We start from the raw sequence: 26,882 nt of genomic DNA, 5'->3' as shown, positions 1-26,882 counted from the left end.
GAGATCAAGAGTCACATGCTCTACCGACTGAGCCAGCCAGACGCCTCTACCAGAAAATACTTACGGAAAGCTTTTCTAAAACATTAATTCAGTGTTCAAGAATTAAAAATTTCACAGTACTTTTGAGTCTTTGTTGTAAGAACAAGTTTTATTGGCATATGATAGGTGTAGAAGGTATAGGAAATTGGACTGAAGTTTGTGTCAACTTCTGTCAAACCCCAGAATGAATGAATGTATATATACTTTTGTATGTAACATAATTAGGCTAACCCATAGTTTTTGTATTTATAGATTTCTGTACTAAATTACAAGACTGACTTATAGAGTATTTCATAACAAATATGTACAAAACAAAAACACCTAAATGCTATTCACAATCTGTTTGTAATATTTTCACCATTCCTAACTTTGTTAATATTGATTGAATAATAGCATCCTCATAATTTTAAACACAACTGTAATTATATAATATTATATAATAGCCAACTATACTTGTTTGACTTAGCAATATCATTAATAAATATCTCTACTGCCTTGAAGGCTAGATTAATGATAATAAATCTGATTTCATATTTTGGGGCATGAGATAAAAATCTATGTAATACTTCCCTTTGAATATTTTTACTGCAGAAGACCCATACCATTTCTTGTATAAAAGAAAAAAAAGAAAACAAGTATATATTCATAGGTGACTTAGCTGTATTCATACGTATTTATCATAAGTTCAACTTTTATTTCAGGGCTATAGTAATAATTTTAGAATTAATAACCTGAGAAAACACTTGGTCTTATTTGTCCTGAGAAAAATTAAGCAGAAGAATATGTTGAAAGCATAAGGCAGGTTTTCAAAGATCTTTAATCTTGTTATGTTACTTTTAACTTAATTTTAATTATAAGAAGCCTTTGTATTGATAGGTGTGGACATCCTCAATATATTGTAGTGAGATATTTGATAAACGATAGAAAATCATTATATAATTTGGTGGTAAGTTGTGGAAATAATGCATTTTATTTTTTAGTAGCCTAATAGCTGTTTCATTTGTATTGTCTGTCTCTTAGTAGCAATTTCTGATACCTGACCAAAATAGGGATAGAGGTTGGGAGAGTCAGTAGTTTTAGAGGTACCTGCTTTTATTATATTAGCTGACCTTCATCTGTCAGAAACTGTATACAGCTATCTAAGTATGTGGATGAACCAATTCAGAAACATATTAGCCCTTTTATCATTCTTTTCTCAGTAAAACTTTTTTGCCAACCATCTGTAATTGCATTTAAGATTTTTTCTACCTTTGTTATTGAATCTGCTAACTAGTAATGAGTAACGCCCTCTTACCCCTCCAAAAAAGGGTGCTGAAGGAAGGAAGAGAAAGGCAGCAAAATATAGCCAGATATGTTTGAATTTGCTGAGATTTGTGTCTGTAATTCGTTTGTGATCATTTCCAGGAAGTTAGATTTTGGACTTGACTTCTAGTTATTTTGTATCTCTCTGTGTGTTTTAAACACATTTATCTTTTGATATTGATGCAAAATTATTTCATTTCCTAGTTTGCAGAATTTGATCAGATTATGAAGTCTGACCCTGATCATTTAGCAGAATTGGTTAAAAGAGTCAATCACTGGCTTATCTGCAGTCGCTGGAAGAAAGTTCAGTGGTGCTCACTCTCAGTCATCAAATGTAGGTGTTTTCTTTCACATCAAGATCTGTAATTATTTTGGAAATGAATTGGTTTGTGGAATGTTATGCAATTGTCACAGTGGTGAGTGCTGGGCCACAGGGACCACTTTGCTTCTTTGGGCTGTGTTCCTGGTTCCATGTAACACCTCCATGTAGTGTGGATGGTAAATATTTAGAAAATATTTTTTGTGTCTGTTACTTATCTTCCTATCCAGATATGTTAGGGGAGAATTAATTTCATCATGTCCTAAACAAAACAGAAACAGAACTCATGGTCTTGATTCCTCTCCCTCCCTCCACATCATCCCCCAGTCTCTCAGACTGAAGCCAGAACTTTTCTCTTTCCACCTGCATGGCATCACCAGTTCACACACCAGAAATTTCAAGATTGTAATTGTCTCTCCTTTCTTGTCCCTGAAATCGTGTCAGTGAACAAATCCTGTTGATTCCTCCTCCAAATACTGTACATTCTTTCCTCTTTATTGCCAGGGTCTTAGTGGTACCCAACTTCCCCACTCACATAATAACTTCAGTAGCTCCCAAACTGGGTTTTCTCAGCTTCCTGGGAGTTCTCTTCCTAGAGTTTCTTTCTAAACTAAAAGCCTTTTATTAAGGCTTTCCTTTAATATAGGGCGAAGTCTTAGAATGTCTTCCATGGCCCCATGAAATGGGGTTTCAGCTTCCCTTTCTAGCCTCTTCTCCTGCCACTGCTTTTTTAGACCCTGTTCTCTCTGACACACTGGACTGAGCTACTTCTTTGTGTATCTCTGCTAGGTCATAGCCACTGTTTATCTCTGCCCAAAACAAGGATTAGAGACAGAATGTTTTTGGGTTACCTGAGGGTCTGTGGCAAATATTTAATTGTATAGAATTACTGTCAGTAACTTGATTAAATTTATAATTGTCCCTCCCACCTCCCCACTTGCCAGTGCTAGGCACTTGAAAAGGATTAAGTAAGATATACCTTATTAATAGAAAAATAAAATCCCTTTGACTTAACCAAAAGGGACCATGCAGAGATTATTATTGAGGTCTTTTGTTAGACAATTGTGAATATAGATAAAAAGAAAACTGTAAGAAAGAAAAATAACAAAAGCTCTTTTTCCCATAGTTTTCCAAGTAAAATATAAACACATTTGTCACTATAGTTCAGTGCTTTCAGCTTTATGCATTGCATTATGATAGAAAACACATTATATTTAAATTATCTGTGCTACACCATTTGTGGATTGTTGTTGTGCAGTGGTTAAAATTAGTAACCAGACAGGATCTTTGCAGGATGTTGAGGGAAGCTCTGAAAAAAATGTTTCAAGGTCAGATTAGTATAGTAGGTTCTGGGTAACTGAAGTTAAATAGATTCCTTTACTGGTAGGGCTCTCAGAGGCTTTGCTATGTATGTTCATTGTGAATCTCCTAAAGGAGGTATAGTGTATAGCTTTTCCTAAATTCACTTGACAAGTGACTCCTTTTTTTTTTTTTCAAGACAAACCTGTTAACATTTAATAGACCAGTATTTCCTAGGGCAGTTTGGGAAGCAATAGTGTTACATAATAAGGAAATAACATTTAAAATGTAAATTTTAGCCACACACATGATGTCCTTTTTTTTTTTTAAGAAATATAAGGAATTAAGGAAATGTTAAACTTCCTGATTTGTTATCTGGTATAACATGTTCATCAAAATTTCATGTTTCTTGAAAATGGCTTTGTGGAAATGAGTGCTTTTTGAGAATATGATATGCCTGATTTAAACTGAATAATTGTCATTGTATTTTCCTCTTACACATAGTGAAAAACAAAATAAAATATCGAGCTGAAGCCTGCATTGAAATGCAGAAAACTATTCGAATGTGGCTTTGCAAAAGGAGACACAGACCTCGGTAAGATGAATAGTGCCTAAAGAATCCTACTAAACCTACTTACCCTCATATAAAATGGCTGTAAAGTCATAATGAAGAGCAGTTTGGATGCTGTTTTCTCCTTTCTCATGTTCTTTGTAAAAAGGCATATTATCTGTGATTTTATATTATGTACTTGAAATTAATTAACCAATTCATTATTTTATTACTTGCCTCATGCTACAAAAGGATTTGAAGTAGCTTACAAAAATGTAAACACTATAAAAGGTTGAAATAAATGGCTAAAAGAAGCTCTTTTATTCTGATCATTTTAGTATCTTGAGTTTCTTGATAAATGTCAAATTGGCGTTTTTAAAAAAAACTCATTAATGTTTTCACCATAATTCTCAAGATTATCTTTGGAATTATATTGTCTCTAAATTTAGTCTTTATTTTTGAGTCTTATTAATTTAGACTTTTTAAACTTAGAATCCTGAATAACTGTTAATCCTTAAACGTTTTTAAAGAGAGAACTCTTTTAAGTTCTTTTGTAATTAGAATTGTCAAGTTTTTCAGTGTAAATGTAGAAGGCTAAAATGTTACTGATAGGCATCAAGGTCATTCACACCCATACTTGATTATTTCTTTTTTACCTTCAACAAGAGATCTAAAAAAGAGAATCCTGGATATTATGAAAGGAGAAGTGAAATACTCTATTTAGCAATATGTTTAGCATTTTATTAAGATGAAAAATGTATGCATAGCATTAAATGGTGAATTTAAACTCTGATGAAGTATTACCTTTACAGCATCGATGGCCTGATTAAGGTGGGCACACTGAAAAAACGACTTGATAAATTTAATGAAGTAGTAAGTGCATTGAAAGATGGAAAGCCAGAGGTGAATAAACAGATCAAGGACCTTGAAATTTCTATTGATGCTTCAATGGCCAAAATTAAGGTATGTAATTTTAATCCAAATGGCTGACTTTTTTTAAAATATATTTTGTTATTGGTATTGAATTTTATAGAAAAAATGTCTTTTTTTAAAAAATACAAATGTTGCACATGTTTTGAGTCTCAGTGATGGTGAGTGATTCTCATTATATTGTTCTCTCTGTGTTTGAAAATTTTTATAGCAAGAAACTATAAAAATAGTTTTTATGCAGTTTTATCTGTTAGGAAAGTCCTCCTTCCCATCCAAAATAGTAACTAAAATACTATACTCTGTTAGTAAGCTTTTATATACTCATTACTGAGACAGGAGTAATGCAAGTTATTTTAATTTGTTTCATCTTTTTTAGAAACTTCAGAAACTAATTTTCAAATTATAAAAGTAATGTAATATTATGGAAAATTTGGAGAAAACCACCAAAAACCCCTTAAGCCTCAACAATAACACATTCAGCTATTACATTGTTGCGTAGTCACTGTCCAGTCTTTTTTTAGGTGCACGTTTGTATGGTTCTCCTCACAATTTAATTTTGTGCCCCTATTATGTTATATCTTGTTCCTGTTATTACATTATCTTTATATTGGTTATATCATGAACTACTTAGCTGTTTTGAACTTAGCAATTAATTTTCCCTCAAGTTTTTTAGGGAAAAAATAATGGGCCTCTTTTTTATGTCTTGATTTTCATTTATTTAATTACCAGTGGTACTGAAAATGTCTTTGGTATGCTTGCTTATTAATTATAGTACATGTTTATTCAAACCTTTTTCTGTTATATTTTAGGGTCTTAATGTTTTTCTCATCCATAAGTCAGTACAGTTGTATGGGCTCTACAACTCTCTTTTTATCATATTATCTGCAGATATTTTATGTAGACAGTGGTAAATCTTGGAGGGAGAATGGAAAAAGAAGCTCAAGAGAAGAATAAAAATGCTTTGGAGATAAACTTAACTGATTTCACAAATCTGTCAGTAGCCATTGTGTGTGTGGTATTATCGATGAACATCAACCCAGCCACATTTTTTGAAGGCTCACTTAGGAATATCATCCAATAATTTTGGTGTATTTAGTAATTTCTTAAATATTCCTTAGGTACTGTTTTAACATTATTATTGAAGAATTGTAAACAAAAGCAAAATTAGCAAATTAGCAAATCCTTCCTTAAAACATTATTTTCAACTATAGTATGTTACTTCATCTACACCTTAGATATTTGATTACTTGGAAATAGATTGAAATATTTGTCTGCAGAGATAACTTAAAAATTTTTTGAACATTGTTTAATGTATAAATAGTATAACAAAGATAATGGCCTTATTGCTTACCAACTTTTCTGGTCTTTGCTGTATATATGTATGTTTTTTTTTGTGATAAAAGTATGACATTAAATTTACCATCTTAACCATTTTTAAATATATAATTCAGTAGTGTTCAGTATATTCGCATTGTGCAACAGAAGATAATTTTTAAGTACATGTTTATTATTTTGTTTTTAAGTCCACTATGATGACGAGGGAACAAATACAGGGAGAATATGATGCACTAGTTAAAAGCTCAGAGGAACTTCTTAGTGCATTACAGAGAAAAAAACAGCAGGAAGAGGAAGCAGAAAGGCTGAGGCGTATTCAAGAAGAAATGGAAAAAGAAAGAAAAAGACGTGAAGAAGATGAACAACGTCGAAGAAAGGAAGAGGAGGAAAGGCGGATGTAAGGAATTTATATTGTTTTGAATTAGAAACTAACAGAATAGTGAATTCTTGGTGTTGATGAATTTTCTTAATTTTAAAAGTTATATTCTCATTTTAAAACAAGAATCTTAGAATTAGTTTAAAAATAGAAAAGTTCATTTTATAATAATAACATAATGATTTTAACTATAATCTGAATTTTGGTTATACTCTTCACACCTGAGGATTTCTTAACTTCTTTTTAAAGCTGTGACTTGTTACTATTTTATAAGCAAGAAAAAAGGCACTTCTTCTTTTCTGCATTTTTGAGACTGATAACTTTTTGGAAGGTTGCCGCCATAGGGCAGACAGGAGTGTAAGGGTTGTTTAACTGGAGAAGGAGGAGAGGGAGACACATGTGATCAGGACCTTGCAGGTGGGCTTTATAACCAAGTTAATCTAACAGATTTAAAGGTTATAGAATATAATTATATTTGTTTTTGTTTATTACAGAAGAATTAGTAGAGTTAGATTTTGTTGTTTTCAAAGTAAACTGATAATATATATAGCCGGGAGGTTAATTTAAGTCCCCATTCTGTAACTTCTGTTTATTAATAGTTAAATTGCCTTCTGAAGGAGTTCTTATTTTCTATTAAGTTTTTGAGGAGTTTTCTATTTTTTGTTAGGAAACTTGAGATGGAAGCAAAGAGAAAGCAAGAAGAAGAAGAGAGAAAGAAAAGGGAAGATGATGAAAAACGTATTCAGGTATATAATTATTACACTAAATTTCTTTCAAAACAGAATCTACAAAATTATAGAACAAAAGAAGTTGAGAACAAATTTTGATTTGCTACATAAGCTGTCTTTGGTTTACCCCAGAGACAAAAGGCATTTTCTGAAGTGATTATGGGAGGGACTTTGGAACTAGGGAAGTGGATTCAGATCCAGGCTCTGTCAGTGATAGAAATTGTGACATTACACAAGTCACAATGAGTGACTGTGGGCTACAGTTTTTTTCTCTGTGGAATGGGGATAAATGATAGTTGTGAGCATTAAATGAGTTGACGTATGTTTAAAGCACTTAGAACCTGAGTGCCCAGTTCAATAAATACTAGTTTGTTGTTACTATACTTAGGGGAAAGTCAAATGAATATTCACTTAAAACATAATTGTAATTTTATAACTTTGTAGATACTAGCATCAGTAAGTTAGGATTAAGATACTCTCCCTACCCCCATTTTTTTAAAAGTCTGTGTCTGAGAATAATTGATCATGTATTTTGAGTTTCTTTTTGTCTTGGCTTTCATAATTCATCCTGAGCGCAACCAGCCTTTAAATCCCTGACATCTGCTGTTGGTGTGAGTGTGATACCTGGGGTTCTCATGCGATATTTGGGGTACTCCTGGTAATAGAATGGTTCCTCTGCCTTTTCTTGGATTTGAGAAAGAGAGGAAGCATTAATCAAAATCTAGAAGAGAATGGAGACTGGAGAGATTTCTGGTCAAACAATTTGTATCCTTAGTAAAGAATGTGGGTGGAGCAGAGCAGTCTTAGGTGGTGTCGATTATGTAAACAAGTGGAGAGAGCTTTGTGTTGCTGGCAGGCTGAAGTGGAGGAGCAGTTGGCCCGACAGCGGGAGGAGGAGAGCCAGCAACAGGCGGTTCTGGAGCAGGAGCGCCGGGACCGCGAGCTGGCCCTGCGGATAGCACGGAGTGAAGCCGAGCTCATCAGCGACGAGGCCCAGGCCGACCTGACCCTCCGGAGGTACTGGGTCCCTGGGTGGGGCGTGGCGCCTCTGCACGCTTTCCCTCCCTGCTTCTCATTTCTGTGCAAAGGGCCTGGGAGAAAATCATATTCTTTAGGTCCTAGATCTATTTAAGTAAAATCATTTAAAAATTATTTGTATCCACCTTTATACCCAAACAAATGAAACAGTTGATTTCATCAAATTGTGGAACTATTGAAAAATATAACTGATAGTTGATGAACATCTCCACTTTTACTCCAAAATTGTCAAGGAGTATTATAAAAAAAATGGACATCTAATTTGTAAATACCTGCCATTAAATACTGGCACAGAAATCAGTGAGTATATTATAATCCAGTTTAATATATTTGAGGTTGGGATTTTTTATTTTCCTAAGGCAATTTTTTTAAATATATCATAACACCCTAACATGGAATGAAGAAAAATTTCACACACATGCACATCATGTTTCACAATAGATTTCCCTTTCCAAGAAGGAAGGTTTATCATATTGAAATGTTTTAGCTCCCCAGGTTTCCAGATTATCTCTAAATACTGAATTTTATTGGGAGTGTGGAGAAGTATGGATGTTCTTGTTAAAAGTTGCAGGAAGGTCTTAATATAACAGATTTATTTTTTAAAATTTAGAATGTGGAAACATTCATTATTTTGATTATTAGTAAAAACAGAGCAAAACTAGTTTGTGGGGTTCCTTTGTATGTAGGTATATATGTTGTGTATATATTTTGAGAGGCACATAGATTCTTGTAACCATGTTTTTCAGAATGTCAGGGCACTATTTATAACAAAATATAATTAAAGTGTAACCACTAGGTGTTGCTGTTTCCTCATGAAAGGAAAAAACTTGGTTGACATGGCAAGGCAGTGATTAGATTTTATTTCGCTAAAACAGGGATGGAAAGGAGGGTTTGTTAAGTTGCCTTCATGCTTTTTCTAGGAAGTGATTACATTGGGGAGCTCTAAGATCTGAACTGTATATGAAACTACATTTAAATAAACTGAATAGGCCTATTAAACACAAAGTATTATAATAATTATTAAGCTCTTGGGTTTGAGTCCCAATATTTGAGCTCTTTGTTAACATTTCACTATAATTAAATATTTTCTCTGGGCTGTGGCTCTTGTAACTGTAGACTCAGCTCAGCTCCTCTTCCGTTCCTTCCACCTGGGTTATGTTGGAATGGCTGGGTGCCTTTGTGTGTAACTGAGTAGTAGCTGGGCCAGTCTCCTAAATGAACCAAGCTCTTACAGCTGGTTCAGCTGTAATGTGCGTGAGGAAGCATCGCAGTTTACCCAAGGGGGCTTCATTAGGGCTGAAGTTCATTTCTAAGGGCCTCATTATTGGAGTCAGTATTGGTATTCATGGCCAACCAAGCTTTACGTTTAAGCATTTGAAATATTAAACTATATCCAGTGCCATTCCATATAATATGTATAAGATACTGACTCATGTGGACTCCTTCCCATCTTCCAAGGGTGAGTGGTCTCTCATGGATCATTCAATACCTTTAACATAAATGACAAGTTACCTATGATTTAAGTTAAGCAGAATTAACGATGTAATGGTACCACTGCTAAGTAATTAGGAGATATTCAAGCAGTGTTATGACTTGAATGGCATAAGAGTTAGTTTTAGTTTTCCTGTGAGACAGCGCCTGGGTTGTGGTCCCCTCCTCTGTGGAACGCCCCTTTAAGTCCTTTTTAGAAGCCCTTTCCAGGAAAGCTTTCCCTGACCCTCAAGTCCTCATGAGTTCCTACCCTTCAGAACCTCCTGGGTTGTTTTATATTTTGTACTACAAGCATTAACATTTCATTACAGATGATGTTCTATACATATTTTCCATGTTTGATCATTTAATTTTACTCCATGGGCTACAAGTAAATGTTTTTGAATGTTTATTTTACCTTTGTTAGCACTGAATTATTTCTGACAAATTTGTGAGTAAGAACTCTCAAGTAATACTGTTCTTAATATATAGTATGAAAATGTCATTCTTGGGTTCTGTGATGCATTAAAAAATATACGTAAATGGATTCTGCTGCATTAAACAGTTTCCAAGTTACTTTTCCAGCTCGGATTCCTGTCCAGTAACTCCTAAGTAAGAATTGTTTTCTGCATATATTTTTAAAATATCTTAACTAATTATACATATGATCCTTGATGCAAAGTGATTTCACATTACCTAAAATTATGAAATAATATTCAGATTCTGTTAAAAACAAGCATACTCCATAGTGTATGAATTTTCTAATCTAGATGTAATAAATTTGCTCTTTAATTTTCATTGAATGCCTTTAATTTATGCTTTTCTCATAATTTTTAAGGAAAATTTTAAAGATTAAAATTTTAAGTCATTGAAACACAAATTTGCCACAATCCAAATTTTTCATGATTCAGAATTACTTAATGACATTAACCAAAATATATTATTTTTCACAGAATCGATGGAGCAAGACCCAAAATGACACCGTATGTCATTTCTCTTTTCAAAATTTGATTTAGAGTCCTATAACCTTTTTTTTCTTTAACAGGTTATGGTTACTTTTTAGGAGAAATAGTTTCCTCATTGAAGTAAATTTTTGTGGTTTTTTTTTTGCATGTCCTTTATATATAAAACTCGGGAATATATATAAAATCTGAATTTTAACACTCTAGGACCCCAGTTATAACCTGTATAATGATGTTCTCAACTTTGTCAGAACCTAATACCGATGACAATTGTTTTATACGTTACGCAACCTGCATAGATAATTCTCTCCAAACATTACATGTAAAAGAGAAATGAAAGGGCAGTAATTTATAATAAAAAAATACTTATTTTAATATGAAAGTGCTTGCTCACAACTACAGGAAAACATAATCAAATACTGAGATATTTTTATTCATACATAGCATCACCATAAATGTGACAGCTACAAATGCAAATTGATATAAGAATGTTATATTGGTCAATGGAATGGCATGAAATTGTGAACAGTACTTTGTAAAGTTCTAAACAGAGTTTTAAGTACAATCTTCTCTCCCTACAATAGTTGCATTCCTGGAAAAACTCTGTGAATATTAAAACCATGCCAAAAAGAAAAGGCTCTTTACATGTAAAAGTTTGTTTACATGTAAAACTGTATGTATGTGGGTGTGTTTCACCTCTGTCTAGTGGACGTGTTAATGTCACATGGGACCCGGGCACTTGTTCCTTGTGGCACCCCTGACCCCTCCGCTCCTCAGTGCGCTCTCACCACAGCATTGTTACCATAGGGCACCAAAAGTTTTGAAAACATCTCTGGGTGCTATTTCCCACCATTAGAACAATAGCTTTATAGTTACCATTTGAGCTTGAATTAAATCAGCCCTACAACCAGTGCACCTAAGGTGAAATTGTGATCATTTGCATATAGTTTGGGAAGGTTAAAAGGAAAAAAGCACCTGGATGCCGGAACCATTTCTGTCTAGTCTGTTTGATGCAGCTCCTATAGCAATCACGTAGGGTCAAGTGAGATGCTGAATCAGTAAAGATTGCCTTCCAGGGTAGTGTTGGGGCATACAGGGAAATCACTATATGATCAGCAGACCACAAGGTAAAGAGCTTAGAAAGGTCGTGAATTCCCTTTAAAATCTGCTGTGGGAAAAAATGGAGGAAGGTTTAGGAGAAAGAGATGGTAGAAACAGATGCTCTTGGATACTAAGATAGAAATCTTGAGGTAGGGTGATAATGTAGGGGGTGCCGGGGCGTCTCCCAGTCGGTTAAGTGTCCAATTCTTGATCTTGGCTCAGGTCATGATCTCAGGCTCCTGAGATCAGATCAAGCCCCGAGTTGGGCTCTGTGCTCAGTGGGGAGTGTGCTTGATACTCTGCCTCTCCCTCCGCCCCTCTCCCCACTCATGCATGCACATGCACTCTCTCTCTCTCAAATAAATAAATAAATCTCAAAAAAAAAAAAAAGAACCTTGAGGTAGGGTGATAATAGAATTAAATGGAGTTCAAGCTGTATTTAAACAAAAATTTGCTGTATTTTATGGTTATATACCATGTTGAAAAGTATATTATGATTAACTTTCACAAAGTAAAATGATAGTGAATGGTTAATAAATCATTCCTTTTGAAGAGATATATTTTTAATTACACTTTTAGATCTTTTGGTAACTTATGTAGTTGTCTTTTATATGACTGTGCTGTATTGTCATTTTTCTTATAGGGAACAAATGGAGAAAGAAATGTCAGAATTTCTGAGTAGGTTAGTGTAGTGGAATTTGGGGAAATAAGTGTCACCTCAAAATCATGTTTTTAAATCACTGTTCATTATTTGGACCAGAACCTGTTGTATGAATAGTCTATTCTTTCCATGTAAGTTTTCTGTACAAGAAATGTCACTTCACCCTTATACCACCATTAACAGAAAAAGATAAAAAAGTGTTCTAAATTGGTGCTACTCAATGGGGAGACCTTTGGCATTTTGGATGGGACTGTTCCTTGTTGGTAGCATTGCCATGTTTATCACTGGCCTCACCAGGTCAGTCTCAGTAGAGGAACCTTTCCTCTCAAACAAAATAAATGTTTTGAAACTCTCTGTGGAGGCGCTGTTGCCCCTACCCCTCCCGCCTGCACCCCCATGCCAACTGGTAAGCTCTGTGCCTAGTTCCTAATTGAAGGGGAAGCAGAGAAGGGGTGTGGCTTCTGAGGGCCTCCTCCCCATAGCACATGGTTTAAAAACCACTGATGTAAAAATTGAGCCACCAGAGAATATGACTGCCCAGCAGGATCTGGTCCTTTACAAGTGGATATGAATCATTAACATTTTAACTGTCAATTTTGAAGTTAGAGTTAATTGAAAGTCTTTAATACATTTTTTTAAAAATCAGAAGTCAGTTTTTTTACTACCTAGTATATCATTTACATGATTGTCTTTATAACAAACCTAAGTAGTCAATAAATTATACCTTTATTTTACTATTTTAATAATTCCAGAGATTGGGGAAAAGCATTTTAAATGCATTTCATTTGTGTATTTAGGATGCTGAATATGTTTTTTAGCAGATGTATTTTGTTTGATGTAATATGAATGAAAAGTTAGTAATATTAAACCATATTTTAAGCAATAATAATTTGAATTCAATGTTATTTTTTTAAATTATCAAAATATACCTTTATGTGTGTTGGCACTTCATGTATATTCTGACAATCTATAAAACCGTACATTATGTAAATTCACTGTCTTTCTAAAGAAAATAACAAAAACCCATAATAATTTTCAGCTGCTGTCCTAGAAAAGACTCTTAGAGGAGCTAGGAAGAAGAGAATTTTTTTGTTAGTTTACTGAATGGTGGTTTAGGGATGTAGAAGAGAAAAAAAGAATATTTGAATAAATGTTAAAACAATTTATTGCTAAGGGTAATAGACCTTGCTGACACACAGCTGGCTCTTTTTGAGCAAAGCAGTTAAGAGGAAAAAGCTACATGGAAAATTGCCAGTCACACAGCTTATGAAAAGGATAGATTCTGCAATAAATCTAAAACAGATTTGAACCATAAAAATGCAGGAAGAACTAACTGGCTGCACATTATTCTTCAGCCAGACTTATATGTTACTGACAATCATCATGTCTAACCATTGTTAAGTATGTAGAGTGAAGTGTGCTATTTTTTATTCTCTAAAATGAAAACATAAATAGGCCTTTTAAAGAGGCAAAGTACCTTATTTATTTCATTGCTAAGCTTAACATGAAGGAATAATTTCCTTTATTTCAGGAAGCCTCATGACCTAAAACCTCTTCCTTTAATTAATTAATTCATTATTATTATTTTTTAGCTTACATAACTCTGTGTCAGTAGCTCCTAGCACAGGTGACGGGCTGGCCTAAGTGGGTGCTCATTAATGTCTCTAAAATGAATAAAGCAAATAAAGGAAGGTAGAGTCATGACTAAGACCAAGGCTTTAGAGTCAGAACAATGTGGGTTTCAATCCCAGGTGCCACCATTTACTAGCAGTGTGGGACCTTGGGCATGATCTTTATTTCACTGCTCTGAGTCTTGTCTAGTCATTTTTATTATTTTATTTTTCTTTATCACAAGTGCCCTCCTTAATCCCCATCACGTATTTCACCCATCCTCCCGCCCATCTCTCCTCTGGGAACCATCACTTTGTTGAGAGTCTGTTTCTTGGTTGTCTTTTTTTTCCCTTTGCTCATTTGTTTTGTTTCTTAAATTCCTCATATGAGTGAGATCATATGGTATTTGTCTCTCTTTGACTGACTTACTTCACTTAGTATTATACACTTTAGCTCCATCCCTGTTATCCTAAATGGCAAGATCTCATTCTTTTTTATGGGTGAATAATACTCCATTGCATATATACACCATATCTTCTTTATCCATTCAGTTATTGATGGATACTTGGGCTGCTTCCATAATTTACTAGTTGTCATATTACTCACTGACTATGAGAGTGTCGTTTTATTTCCTTATAGAACTTTCCTAAGTGTTCTATTTAATAGTGATGCAAAGGGGTTTCCAGAATCTGGCTGTTCTTTTAGCCCATCTTTAATGACAAAGGCAGGGGATTGCAGTTTGGCTACTTACCTGCTGACCCTGCAAACATCCAGGGAGGTTCTGAGCCAGTAGCTTTCGCTGGGGCTTGGCTCTCTGTAGCTTCAGTAATCTGTAGGTGATTGCACTGTGTGGCCTTGCGGCTCATAAACCCTTAATGCTTCTAATGATTTTTCGAGAAATCAAGAGGATTTCCTTTTTGATTTTGAGGACTATATATAAATGTATATTTTTTAACTTTAGAAGTTCCGATTGAAAACATAATATGGCTATTAAATGGCACACTGGAAAATTTTAATTTACCTAGGAATCCTATAGTATACCATTTTTAATCTCTGTCAAAGATACAGAAATTATTATATGTTTTTCTAGTAGTTATTTCTATTTCTCAAACTTAGATTCACTTTCTTGCCCTTTTAGTCAACATTTCATTCATGTTTCTAGTTTAAACATGCAAAAATATATAATAATTACAGAGGTCCTGCTGTACAAGCCACCAAGGCAGCTGCTGGTACCAAGAAATATGATCTCAGTAAATGGAAATATGCAGAACTACGTGATACCATCAATACTTCTTGTGGTAAGTGTATGGAGAAGATGAGAAATGGGAAGGCTCTGTGGCTGACAGGTAATAAAGAAATACCTAGATTGGGGTGTAATTTTTTTCTTTTTCGGCATATAAATTAAGCCATTCTCTTTGTTATTCTCACCTTGAAATGAAGATGTAGTTTACTCACAAACCTAAAGGAAAGGCATACTTATTAAATTCATTTTGCCTGTCTCTTATCTATGTGGGAGACAGAAAAGCATGGAGAAATTATGGTGTGGGCTGCGTTAATGACTGACCCTTTTAATGTTATTCAGAATAGTTAAATACCAATATATCAGAATCTTGACCTATGTATGCAAAGTAAAAAATGGCAATGCAGTCCTTTCTTTTTAAGCTATTTTTCTTCCAACAGAACAGTAAATGCTATATCCAGATGATTCCACATAATTGTGTTCTTTTTTAAATCATAGTGTTTGAGTTTAGGATGTTATGCCTAGGAACTAAGGTGCCATAACTGTATAGAACTTGCTATGTTCTCTCCCTCCTCACTGAGGTTATCCGCATAATTACAAACATAAAAAATCTGTTGCATGTAAATCTGGCTTGCATTTGAGCACAGTGACTTCTTACTCTATTTTTGTGGCCTCTGACCTTGGACAAGTGATTTACCCTCTTTGATTCAGGTTCACCTATAAAAGACTATTTATTTAGCCCAGGGTTCTTGTGTGGAGCAAATGATATAGTAATAATGCATAAGAAAGTGCTCTGTAAATGTAAAAGATAATATTACCATAAAATGCTCATCTTTATCAATAATGTGCTTACTTTTGATTACTATTTAAAAACAAAAAATTTATTATATGTATAATATATATGTTTATGTCACAGAGTAATAATGTGAGACAATTAAATTAGGATGCTAATTCCTTTTTTTGGGGGGGGGGGCTCTTTCTATGTAATCCATAGATATTGAGCTCCTGGCAGCTTGCAGAGAAGAATTTCACAGGAGACTAAAAGTGTATCATGCGTGGAAATCAAAGAATAAGAAGAGAAATACTGAAACAGAGCAACGTGCTCCAAAGTCTGTTACTGATTATGGTAAAAACAAATCTATACTTCTAAATGTTCCAGAGTATCTATATATAATGTATGTAACTATACATAAGACATTTGGGTAAAGTGTACAATACAAATTTTCTCTTACTGTTCAGCTGTGATCTGTTGAGCCTAAAACCACAATGGCTTATCTTTCATGGCATTATTTATATTATTATGTCTTTAAAGTCATATTTATTAAGAAGTATTTGAATTTAGTTAAGATAAATTTTGGAGATAAGAATATTCTTATCTATACTGAAGAAGTTGTGCAGTAATGTAAATATGTATTTTTTCCACATACATATATACACATATAGAATGATTACATGTGGAAATGTAAAGAAAATTGTGAAATAACGTTTGCTGCAAACATTATTTTACAATCTTGTCAAAATATAAGAGTGAGAAATAGTAATTTGGTTTAGACCAGTTTTGCCTATACCGGGATTTGATTTTTTGACTGAGATTCAAAAAATAAATTTTGTTACTTTGTTATGTATGCAAAAGACAAAGTTGTATACTTGAAATTGGAAAGTAGAGAAGGATAGACCTAACCTAGTAAAGTATGCACTAGCTTTAACATTAATTGAGGATACCTGTGATATATGAGTTGTAATTTCAGTCTTAAAGCAATAATTGGAATTTCATTTGTTCAGTTTGCTACTTTCAGACTGGCACAATGTATTAGCTTAATTGTGGTCAACATCCAGGTGACAACATGTTTAATGTCTTTATTTAAAAAGTGTATTCCCAGCACTTGATAGTATAGTTAGCAATACATGACCCAAGTGACATAGAAAATGAGCTCTCCTTCACTACCTTTCTAGCAAATAAAAACAATGTTTGATTAAAATCAATTAAATGGTAGAATTTTAGTACTTCCAAGTTGTTGTAAAGAATAGATTGAGTAAAGGAAATACTATTAATAAGAGAGATGTTACTGCTAGTGATTGCTCAGGAGGTGTCATCAGAGTATAATGCTCTGGAAGGGCAATGGGAGATTACCCAGAACTAGGAAATGGCAGGCGGAAGGCCCTCGAAACATTGATATTCTTGTGACCACCGCTCTCTTCTCCAATTTATAAATTTATCCCTGGGAATTAAAGATAACAGGATGATTCCATTAGCAGTTCACTGTACCAAGTTTCTAGCCAGTTACCTTTGTTTCGTAAAAATGGCAATGGGCTATTCTTTCTAGCTATAACCTTTTTAGCTGTAGTGTTCTAATTATGGCCTTTAGCTGAAAGGCTTTCATCATGTTTTTTTCCCCCAAATTTATACATCTGAATGATTGCACTTCTTAAAACAAAAAAAGTAATGTAATATATGGCACATACATTTTTAATGAACACACAAATATTTCTTGTGTTTTTAAACCAAACTTTGGTACTGTACTCACCCAGCTTTACCTTGCTTACTTTGTTCTTATACTGTTTCAATTCATAATATACTATTTGGAAGAACAAAAGAGTAGATTAAGAAAATTTCCCGAGTCCCCCCTCTAGGTATATATGAACAAATTTAGGAATTTTATGTGAACACACTCCACACGTATGTAGCCTTCAAAGAATTTGATTACGGGCAAATTTCAGGATAAAATGTAACTTCTGCTCTGAAAAGCACTTATTGTTCTCTTTATTTTTTTTCCCATGTAAAATACATTCTGACACAGAAGTACAGTTTAAAGGAAAGGTGAAGTGCATCAAGATGCTTAACAATTGAGAAAATTCTGTGCTTAGTTTCCTAACGGGGCAGCTAATCATCCTGTAAAAGGAACTACTCTCTAGTTTAATAATTATTTAGAAGGATTAGAATTCCTTAATTTGAGAAAATGACAACTTATGATTAACAAAAAACATAACTAGATATTATTTAAGAGTAATACATTGACAAATCATGGTTAAGTCTTGTAACTGGGCGTGGAGAGCCTCAGTCCCTCCTCACGTGTGCTGTACTGGGTGAGCATGCTCTCCTCATATCTACTACAGAAAGAGATTCCCAGAAATAATTCTTGGGAAAGTGGCAAATTGCACAGTAAGGACTCAGGATATTTAGTTGATTAAGGCTGACTTTGGAGAGTGGTTTTATTTCATAGTTCCTAAAATAAAAGTTGCATGAGTTTAAGATTTAGACAATTTGGGGCGCCTGGGTGGCTCAGTTGGTTAAGCGACTGCCTTCGGCTCAGGTCATGATCCTGGAGTCCCGGGATCAAGTCCCGCATCAGGCTCCCTGCTTAGCAGGGAGTCTGCTTCTCCCTCTGACCCTCCCCCCTCTCATGTGCTCTCCCTCTCTCTCATTCTCTCTCTTTCAAATAAATAAATAAATCTTTAAAAAAAAAGATTTAGACAATTTGAAGAAGTTAAAACATACTGAGTGTATGTAAACATGGCAATACTTTTTCTGTAAGGCATCTATTTTTTGATGAATTTAGAAGTTTTTAATTTCTACAGAAATTCTAATAATGCTTTGAAGGTACTGGAATGTCTATTACTGAGTCATCGTGTTGGATGTTTGTTTGAATATTACTGTGTCCCAGAATTACAAATGAAATACAATTTTTATTTTTATTTTTTATTTATTTATAAGATTTTATTTATTTATTTGACAGAGAGAGACAGCGAGAGAGGGAACACAAGCAGGGGGAGGGGCAGAGGGAGAAGCAGGCTTCCCGCGGAGCAGGGAACCTGATATGGGGCTGCATCCCAGGACCCTGGGATCATGACCTGAGCTGAAGGCAGTCACTTAACGACTGAGCTACCCGGGCACCCTGAAATACAATTTTTAAATTTAGGTTCTCTTTATATGTCCATCAAACAGAGTTTCCTAAAGCTTAATCAAAATAGCTTTTTTCTTTTTAACTTTTTTAAATCAGAAAGCAGCATCTACTTGTAGGTAATTCTGAGAGTATTTGGCTGTGGACAGGATGTTTACTTGTTAGTCACCACCTCGATTGATTAGGAAGGCTTTATAAATTACAAGAATGCTCATTTAACAGTTTTGCCATTTTTATCTTCAACATAAAATATTTATTCACAGATTTTGCACCATTTTTGAACAATTCACGTAAGTCAATGGGTGGTAACTTATGAGCTAACTGGAAGATGGGTTAAAAATACTTTATAAAGTACTAACTTCTGTTAAACATTGTTTTGCTACAATTTTTAAGTGGAGTTGTACATTAATGTTGGTTTGTCTGTGCTAAGATAATTGAGATGATGCTTTCATTTGGATCACTCCAAAATATATTTGCAGAACAAAATTAATATGTTGTTTTATGAAATTACTTCCTTTTTAAAAAATAACTGGCACTTTACGCTGTGAATATACACAATTCTCATTGTAGCAAAACTCAATAAGCAGCTGATCTTTTTAGTATAAAGACTAACTTCAGGTGCTGGTTTCAAACACTGTTACAGTATAAACATTCCTGTCCAAAGAGATCTGAGTTTTGTGTGATAATGTACACAGGTTTAATAGGATGCCTCCTAATAGGAGATTATTCTGTTACTTGTATAGATAGCACCCTGTGCTGCACATTTTTTGATAATTTGAGTCATCTTAGTATGCAGTAAATTTTCTCTGCAGTCTTGAGCAATAATGATTTGGATATAATGCCATATTTGTTTGCCAACTTGTTGGACCTGATTTTTTTTAACTGCTTCTAGTAATTTATAGGGCCATATTTAAAACTTATTTCATATGTTAAAGATGACATGACAGGATGTGAAAGTCATTTATTAGTTTCAGACTTTTCAGCATCTGTATCTTTGTACTTTTCCAGATGAATATTTGTGGAAATTAAGGCTTCCTTAATATAATTTCAGTTCTCACATTAGTAAAAAAAAAAAAAAAAAAACTATCAAAAACTTTTCCTTGAGTTTCTTAATTTTACCCAGTATATTAAGGTTAACAGGAGACTGTTATTTTAAAAGAAAAAAGCAGGTTAATTTAACAAGTGGCCATCAGTATCATAGTAAGTTCCCTATCAACTGGGTATTCTAAGTTACTGCTTAGGATGGAGGGAAGGTTTGTTTTTTTTTCTTATCCTTTTAAAAAAGTTCCTTAAATTGGGGTTAGTATATTTTCTGCAAAGTAGGTAATTTTTAAAACTTGAAATGGAAACACTAAACTGTAAGTAGTTTGGAGGAACTACAGGAACAAAAGAATAAATAAGCTCTTCTTTGTTAACATGCTGAAGGTGATGCGGCTTTTTAAAGTCACTAACAAAACTGGGCCTCTGTTTCATGCTTTCATAGGCATATACCACTTTGCTAACTGCTTTTTGCTTTCTCTGGTTTGCACAGAAATAAATTCAGCTGCTATAAAGCTTTTACTATTGGTGTAAAAAAGTTCAGAATAAGAGTATTTTCATCCTTGCAGTATTTGGAAATTCTTATAAAAACCATGTGGCTGTTCTTGACTTACACATATTCTGTAATTTTTCATTGACATACTTGAGCATTTCAGTGAGATTCTTAACTGAGCTGCAGTGAATGGTTGGTCTACTTTTAAAGTTGTGAGTAAAAAGCACATTAAACAGACTTTCCAAAATTATGCTGCCAAAGCTATAAAGTTACTGCCCCAGAGAAATGTTTATATTTGCAGATAAAATAAAAACCTAACTGTTTAGTAATGAAAATTGAGCAAGGGGGAAAAATTGATATGAGTGCAATGTCCAGTACTAGCAGAAAAGCAAGGCTTTTTCTTTTCTGTAACAAAGAGAACCAAATATTATACACTTTGCACTTACTTCAGTGGATTTTATTCCAAGAGAAATTTGATTTCATTTGACAGAGAGAGACACAGCGAGAGAGGGAACACAAGCGGGGGAGTGGGAGAGGGGGAAGCAGGCTCCCCGCAGAGCAGGGAGTCCGATGCGGGGCTCGATCCCAGGACCCTGGGATCATGATCTGAGCCAAAGGCAGACAGTTAACGACTGAGCCACCCAGGCGCCCCGAGAAATTTGATTTCAGAATAAGCAAATATCTCTGAGGGGAAGTTGATGCTTTTACTGGTTACAGTTTTTTGGTGTTGTCATGAAGTTGTCTAAATATTACTAGTAAAATATCTGTCCTGGCCATTTTAAATCCCAAAATCAGTTGGCAAAAGAGCAAACTTTTGTCTTCCATTTTTCTGAGGAAATAGTGATTAAATTGACAGATATCTATAATTCTTTACATTTGTGAAATTACTGTTCATTTGTTTTATCATAAATAGTCCCATAAAAGTTATCCTGTGGCCTTTGATTTTGAACTCTTTGGAGATAAAATATAAATCCTAGCAAATAATACTAATTTGCTCTCCTGCCATGTGAGTTTTAGGTTACTGATACAGTCATTTGTGGGAATCTGCTTGGACTTGTTTGTTTTATTGCTGGTATTGTGGAGTGTCTGTGTGTGTGTGTGTGTGTGTGTGTGTGTACTTGCAATGTTAAGGAACATCTTTGGGGAAAGAAAATTCTAAAATCACACTCTAAGTTTTATTCATTTATAAGTAATTAATACTTACATTTTGTTTTAAAGTTACTATTAGGAATCTTCCTCTTCTTTTTTAAAAGTGTGGTGCATTTTAGGATTAAAGGCTGTTTTCATTATCCCCTGGGCTGCTGGTGTAACTTTCCTTGTTCTTTGTAATAGCTCAGCAGAACCCAGCGTCTCAGCTTCCTGCCAGGCAGCAGGAGATCGAAATGAACCGACAGCAACGCTTCTTCCGCATCCCATTCATCCGCCCTGCGGACCAGTACAAAGACCCGCAGAATAAGAAAAAAGGCTGGTGGTATGCCCATTTCGATGGACCGTGGATTGCCCGGCAAATGGAACTCCATCCTGACAAGCCACCCATCCTTCTTGTGGCTGGTGTGTATGATTCACTTGAAAAAAACCTTATAAAGCAAAACAGGATTATAAACCCTCTGAATGAAACAGTCTAATATATAATGTAATAATTCATTAAATTTCAGGATGGAGGAATGGAGTTCTGCAGTTGGATCGCATTTCCAGTTAATTGAGGATTAATTTATTTGTGATGTGAAATTGCTTGGATTAATTATGTCCTTGTAGAGCACATCGAAACTTGTCTGTGTCCTGAGAACCTTTTCATTGGTGTTTAATTATATCAGTTGATTTATAATTGTTTAAAGAAATGTAGCATTTTTATTAAGGCTGATAACTTGTTTGATCAACTACAGTGTTAATACTTTCTGAAAGAGTCCTTGGTGGAGGACAAATTTAACTTGTTTCTGGTGAATTTATTAAGCAGATTTCTGTCTGCTTCCTTTAGGAAGGAAAGTTTAAAAGTTCTTGAATCTATGAGAATTGACAACTATAACTATTTCAGGAATAAAGTTTATAATATGTGCTTCTGAAGAGATTGATGGCTAATTCTCTGATGTCTCCCCTGTGCAGGTAAGGATGACATGGAGATGTGTGAGCTGAATCTGGAAGAGACAGGCCTGACTCGAAAGCGTGGTGCTGAGATTTTGCCAAGACAGTTTGAAGAAATTTGGGAACGCTGTGGAGGCATCCAGTACCTCCAGAGTGCGATTGAGAGCAGGCAGGCTAGGCCCACGTATGCAACGGCCATGCTGCAGAATCTGTTAAAGTAGATGTGGCAGCCTTACCTGCACTGGGAACGCGTGCTGTGGTTCTAGGTAGGGTGTGTGCCCCAGAGATCCAACCATTCCATGATCATGTTAGAACTACTTATACAAAGTGAACAGATTTTAGTAATCATGGCTTTTTGTTAATTTCAGGTCAATGCTGGTAGTGAATTGGGGACTTAAACATTATTTTCCTGTATCCAGCTGTAACTGTTAAACGTCTCCTCATTCTAATACTTGTGAACACTTGGACAGATTCTGACATTTCTCATTCTTTGCCAGTAGACTGCCTTGAAGTCCATCATAATTGTTCTCTAGGAAAAGAAAATTTTTAAAAACTCAAAATACTTGCTTTTGCAAGGATGGCACAGAACCATATAGCTGGAATAATGAAACCTTAGCCTAAAGTTTCTTACAAAAGTTAAGGCACTTAAAATAATCAAGGCACTGATGTTTTGATCTGAAAAGCTGTGTAACTTTTAAAATTTACTTTTTCAGAAATTCATGGAAATTTGCATTGAAGGTGGACATTTTTATTTCCCCCCTCCTTTGTGCTGTGTCTTAATTTGAGTAAAGCAATTCACCCAAACTTCTAGAATTCCAGAAAGAGCCTGAATGTATTTGATGTACTCTGTGATAAAGAAGGTACTCACAGTATCATGCACAGATTTATTTTTCTTTTCTATCACATTGTGTCGCTATAGAAAAATATTTTCTTCTATTCCATGGACAAATAAAGGAAATTCAGACCATTTAAATGCTTAAAGTTTTGAGATAACTTGTTTCATTTAGAAAAGGAAATAGGTTTTCCGTGGCACTGTGGCTTAACTGGACTGAATGCAGATATTCTTTCAATTTCATCTCAGTTGCAATTTTTGTATCAGAATCTTGTCCAAGTTGTTTCATATGATTTAGACTAGTGTTCTGCTGCAAAACATCTTTGTTTTTAAAAAATTCCTAGTGTCTTTTTTGGCCTTCAGATTTTGGTAATTGTGAGCTGTTTTATAAGTTTTGTGATTCAGAAGTCCAATACTTAGCAAGTAATTGCTTATTTCATGTAACTGATAATTTTTTTCTTTGTGTGGTGTTAGTTTTGATCAAATGTCAGCAGTTTCAAGCCTAATATTTATGACTTCATGTTAGGAATTTGGAGACAAAGCTACATCAAGGAGTCATGTTGACATAATCCTAATGAGTCTTGTTTGTATTTTAGAATAAAATTAGAAAAATAAAATTATTCTTTGCACTTTTTCTCCCTGATTTTTAAAGACCTTAACCTTTGAAATGGATTTCCAATGATTTTTTTTTTCCTAGAGAGTACCTCAGTTAGGAAAATATTTCCCAGCTGATTAGATTAGTGCTTTTGAGCCACAGACACTGTTTTCAGAATTGCTTCTTTCATAATATGTGTCTTAGTACAGAAGTATTTATTTATTATGATACTGTGCAAATGATTGTCTCCTGTTAAAGAAATTAAATGGTCCTGTCTGTGCTATTGAGAATGTGAATATGATTATCTTTTGAAGGCTGTGTTACTGCAGAGATTCACCCACCCTTGGGTCATTTGATCCCTGTGATTGGTGACAGAAGGTCTGGTTACTGAAAATAAATGACCTATTCTCTCTTCTCATCACTCGCCTTTAATTGGTGTTTTTATTTGTATAGGATAGTGAATGATAAGCTTAACTAGTAGCAAGTAAAGTCCTTGAAAATTTAATCAAATTGATTTTTAATGAGTTGTCTCTTTAGTGCTGTTTTCAGGAGTTTTATATATGTCCTAGATACATACAGGCAGGCACTAGGTGGAGAACACATCAAACAGGTTAAAATTATTGTAATGAGAGAACTTAATGTTTTGAAGAATTTGTAAGACATTTATCACAGCAAAGCATCATTGCAAGTCTTTAGTAGATAATAAAATCATAGTTTTAAGCCATTTTGTTGCTAATTATGTCACACAGCTGTCCTAGAACTTCTCTATTTAAAGTAGTCTCCGGAGTTAACTTTGGCTCCAGGAGAGTTGCCCTAGTTCAGATAGACTCACGATAACCTACATACTGTATAGATGCACATACACACACAGGCCCCTTTGCTGGAAAAATTTAGGACCCTATCAGTCTTTAAGGGAAATAGCAGAAATGGTATTCTGAAAGATGTTGATGCTTTACAGTATTCACAATCAAACCTATAAATGTTATGTGAAAACTGTGGGAATCAAAAGTAAATTCCTGTTTTAATGTCATTTTAATTGAGATTTAAAATTTGAAACCAGCATGCTGTATATTAAGAACTCATCATCTCTTAATGCTTGTCTTACTCAATACATGTCCTTTCCTTAGTGTGTACTTTGCAAAAGTAGACATACGTAAAATACTAAAAATGAGAAGGAAAAATGTTTTCACATTCAATTTAATTACAATGTAATTCCTAATGCCACTAACATATTTGAGATATGTATTATGAGCTGTGGGTATTCACTGAGAGAAAGAAAATTTCTCTAATACACATATGTCAAGAGAAGAATGAATTTTCTTAGTTGTAAAGTTGAGTAGATGGCACTGTCTCAAGGGATTACTACGTGAGGAAAAAATAAAATAATGCCTGTAGGAGTACAAACCCACACAAGAGACATTTTATTGTAACTCACATTCTGCTTCCTATAATGACTTTTTAATAGGTCATTTTTCCTGTAACACAGTGAACACTTCTGTAAGAAAATACAATCTACGTGGAAAATAGGTGGTATTTGTGGAAGCTTAGCTAGAGAATAGAAATTCACAGGCAAGAATAATGGGTTAATTGTAGGGCTTTTTAAATTGGATTTAAAAATTTTTTTCTTTGAATTTTCATTCACAGGTTATTACTGTGGTTCTCAGGGGATCCAGATAATGTAGATCTTTGGTTTCTTTACGTGAAGTACCTTAAGAGTACTTGGATAAGTAGAATAAATATTTATTGAATGAATCAGTCAGTCAGTTAATACAATGTTAGTGGTAGATCTACCTCCTTTTACAGAGGAGGTGTAGAAGATTCAGAGGGGTCAAATAATTTAGTTCTAGACCATGAAAGAGGTATAAACGCTTTTGCTTCAATCATGTGGAACAAAAAGAATCAAAACAAGCAAATTTTTTTGAGTAGCCCCCTGTCGATTTACGGAGTTGCTCCTTCGTCATTCCACATCTTCAGAAGGTGTGACATGTTTTTTGTATGTATCATTACCAGAAATAACAAGTATTGAGAGTTTTTATTTCTCTGAGAAGAAATAAAAGTAAACTAACAAGGGAGGGGGGGACAGAAGATCTCTAAAAATGAGAATAAGGACAAGTTGAGGGGATCAATTGTAAAAATAAAGAGAAAAGTAGTGGTGGAAGAGAAAGAAATGGGTCTGCCTCTGAAGACTCTACATCCCCAGGTTGAAAAACACTGGTACTTTTTAGGTGACAAAGCACTCCGAGATCTTAGCTGAGTTTTAGAATGAATTGTATGTACTATAGGAGCAGAACCTATGGTTTTTAACACGTGGATCAGGATAGACCTGGTGTAGCAGTTCTTAGCATGTAGAAATGGCACTGCCACACTGGAGAAGGCCAGCAAGAAGGAGACGTTCTGTGCAGAAGCCTCACAGAGGGATCAAGTTGGAGAGACTTTGAGAAGTAGAGTCTACCCCATCTTAGGACCAGGTCATCGAATACAATTCAGTTCAGTTCAAGTCAGTGTATTCTTCCTTCCCTATCACTCACCTAATATATGAAGTAAGTTTAGTTGTCATACTTTTCAAGAAATTTTTAAAAAGATAAATCAGGAAAAAAAATCTGCAATTAAAAAGAGAATCGTGAATACTAATTTCTATCTATGCATCATCTCAACCTCAGACCTCAAATAGGCTTATTAATTGGCCATTTTCTTTTCACTTTTGAAAACCCATCTAATTGCAACTGTTACTTAATTTTTCCTCATTTCCTTAAAAAAATGTGTATCTGATTCTTTCCTAAAATGATGTCCTAGAAATAGAAATAATAAATGCTGTCTATGTAGAACTTCCTCTTGCATCTTGTGCTTTTCATACAGTTACAGGGTGTTGCAAACAAAACAGTTGTAAACGTTGCACTTGTTGCCCCATGTCTCAGATGGAATAAGTTGGAGAAGTCTGGGGTCCAGAGCTTTATCCAGTCACCAGAGCTGGAAACCCTGTGCTGG

The 26,882-nt window shown here is 34.5% G+C and overlaps 1 protein-coding gene across 8 annotated transcripts in view; it reads left to right on the top strand.

Moving 5' to 3' along the window:
• Window positions 1-22,737, top strand: part of MYO6 (myosin VI) — an 85,514-nt gene extending 62,777 nt beyond the window's left edge. For 2 of the 8 annotated variants that reach the window (XM_028097876.2, XM_088024320.1), the window contains exons 22-32: window positions 1,546-1,675; window positions 3,464-3,554; window positions 4,322-4,472; window positions 5,963-6,171; window positions 6,818-6,896; window positions 7,735-7,895; window positions 14,916-15,019; window positions 15,956-16,087; window positions 19,124-19,150; window positions 21,724-21,942; window positions 22,492-22,737. In XM_028097876.2, the coding sequence (XP_027953677.1) occupies window positions 1,546-1,675; window positions 3,464-3,554; window positions 4,322-4,472; window positions 5,963-6,171; window positions 6,818-6,896; window positions 7,735-7,895; window positions 14,916-15,019; window positions 15,956-16,087; window positions 19,124-19,150; window positions 21,724-21,942; window positions 22,492-22,691 (1,503 nt within the window). In that variant the 3' untranslated portion in view covers window positions 22,692-22,737. Of the gene's footprint in view, window positions 1-1,545; window positions 1,676-3,463; window positions 3,555-4,321; window positions 4,473-5,962; window positions 6,172-6,817; window positions 6,897-7,734; window positions 7,896-9,523; window positions 9,551-9,971; window positions 9,999-10,339; window positions 10,370-12,092; window positions 12,132-14,915; window positions 15,020-15,955; window positions 16,088-19,123; window positions 19,151-21,723; window positions 21,943-22,491 lie in introns of all 8 variants that reach the window. The other 6 variants (XM_028097875.2, XM_088024316.1, XM_088024319.1 and 3 more) reach the window with 6 other exon arrangements.
• The last annotated feature ends 4,145 nt before the right edge of the window (window positions 22,738-26,882 follow it).

Source organism: Eumetopias jubatus, unplaced genomic scaffold, assembly GCF_037043125.1.
Source record: "Eumetopias jubatus isolate StellerSeaLion01/CBP00866 unplaced genomic scaffold, mEumJub1_p1.0 scaffold_6, whole genome shotgun sequence".
NCBI lineage: Eukaryota > Metazoa > Chordata > Mammalia > Carnivora > Otariidae > Eumetopias > Eumetopias jubatus.
The sequence above is the reverse complement of the archived record's forward strand: the minus strand, read 5'-3'. Positions and strand labels throughout refer to the sequence as shown.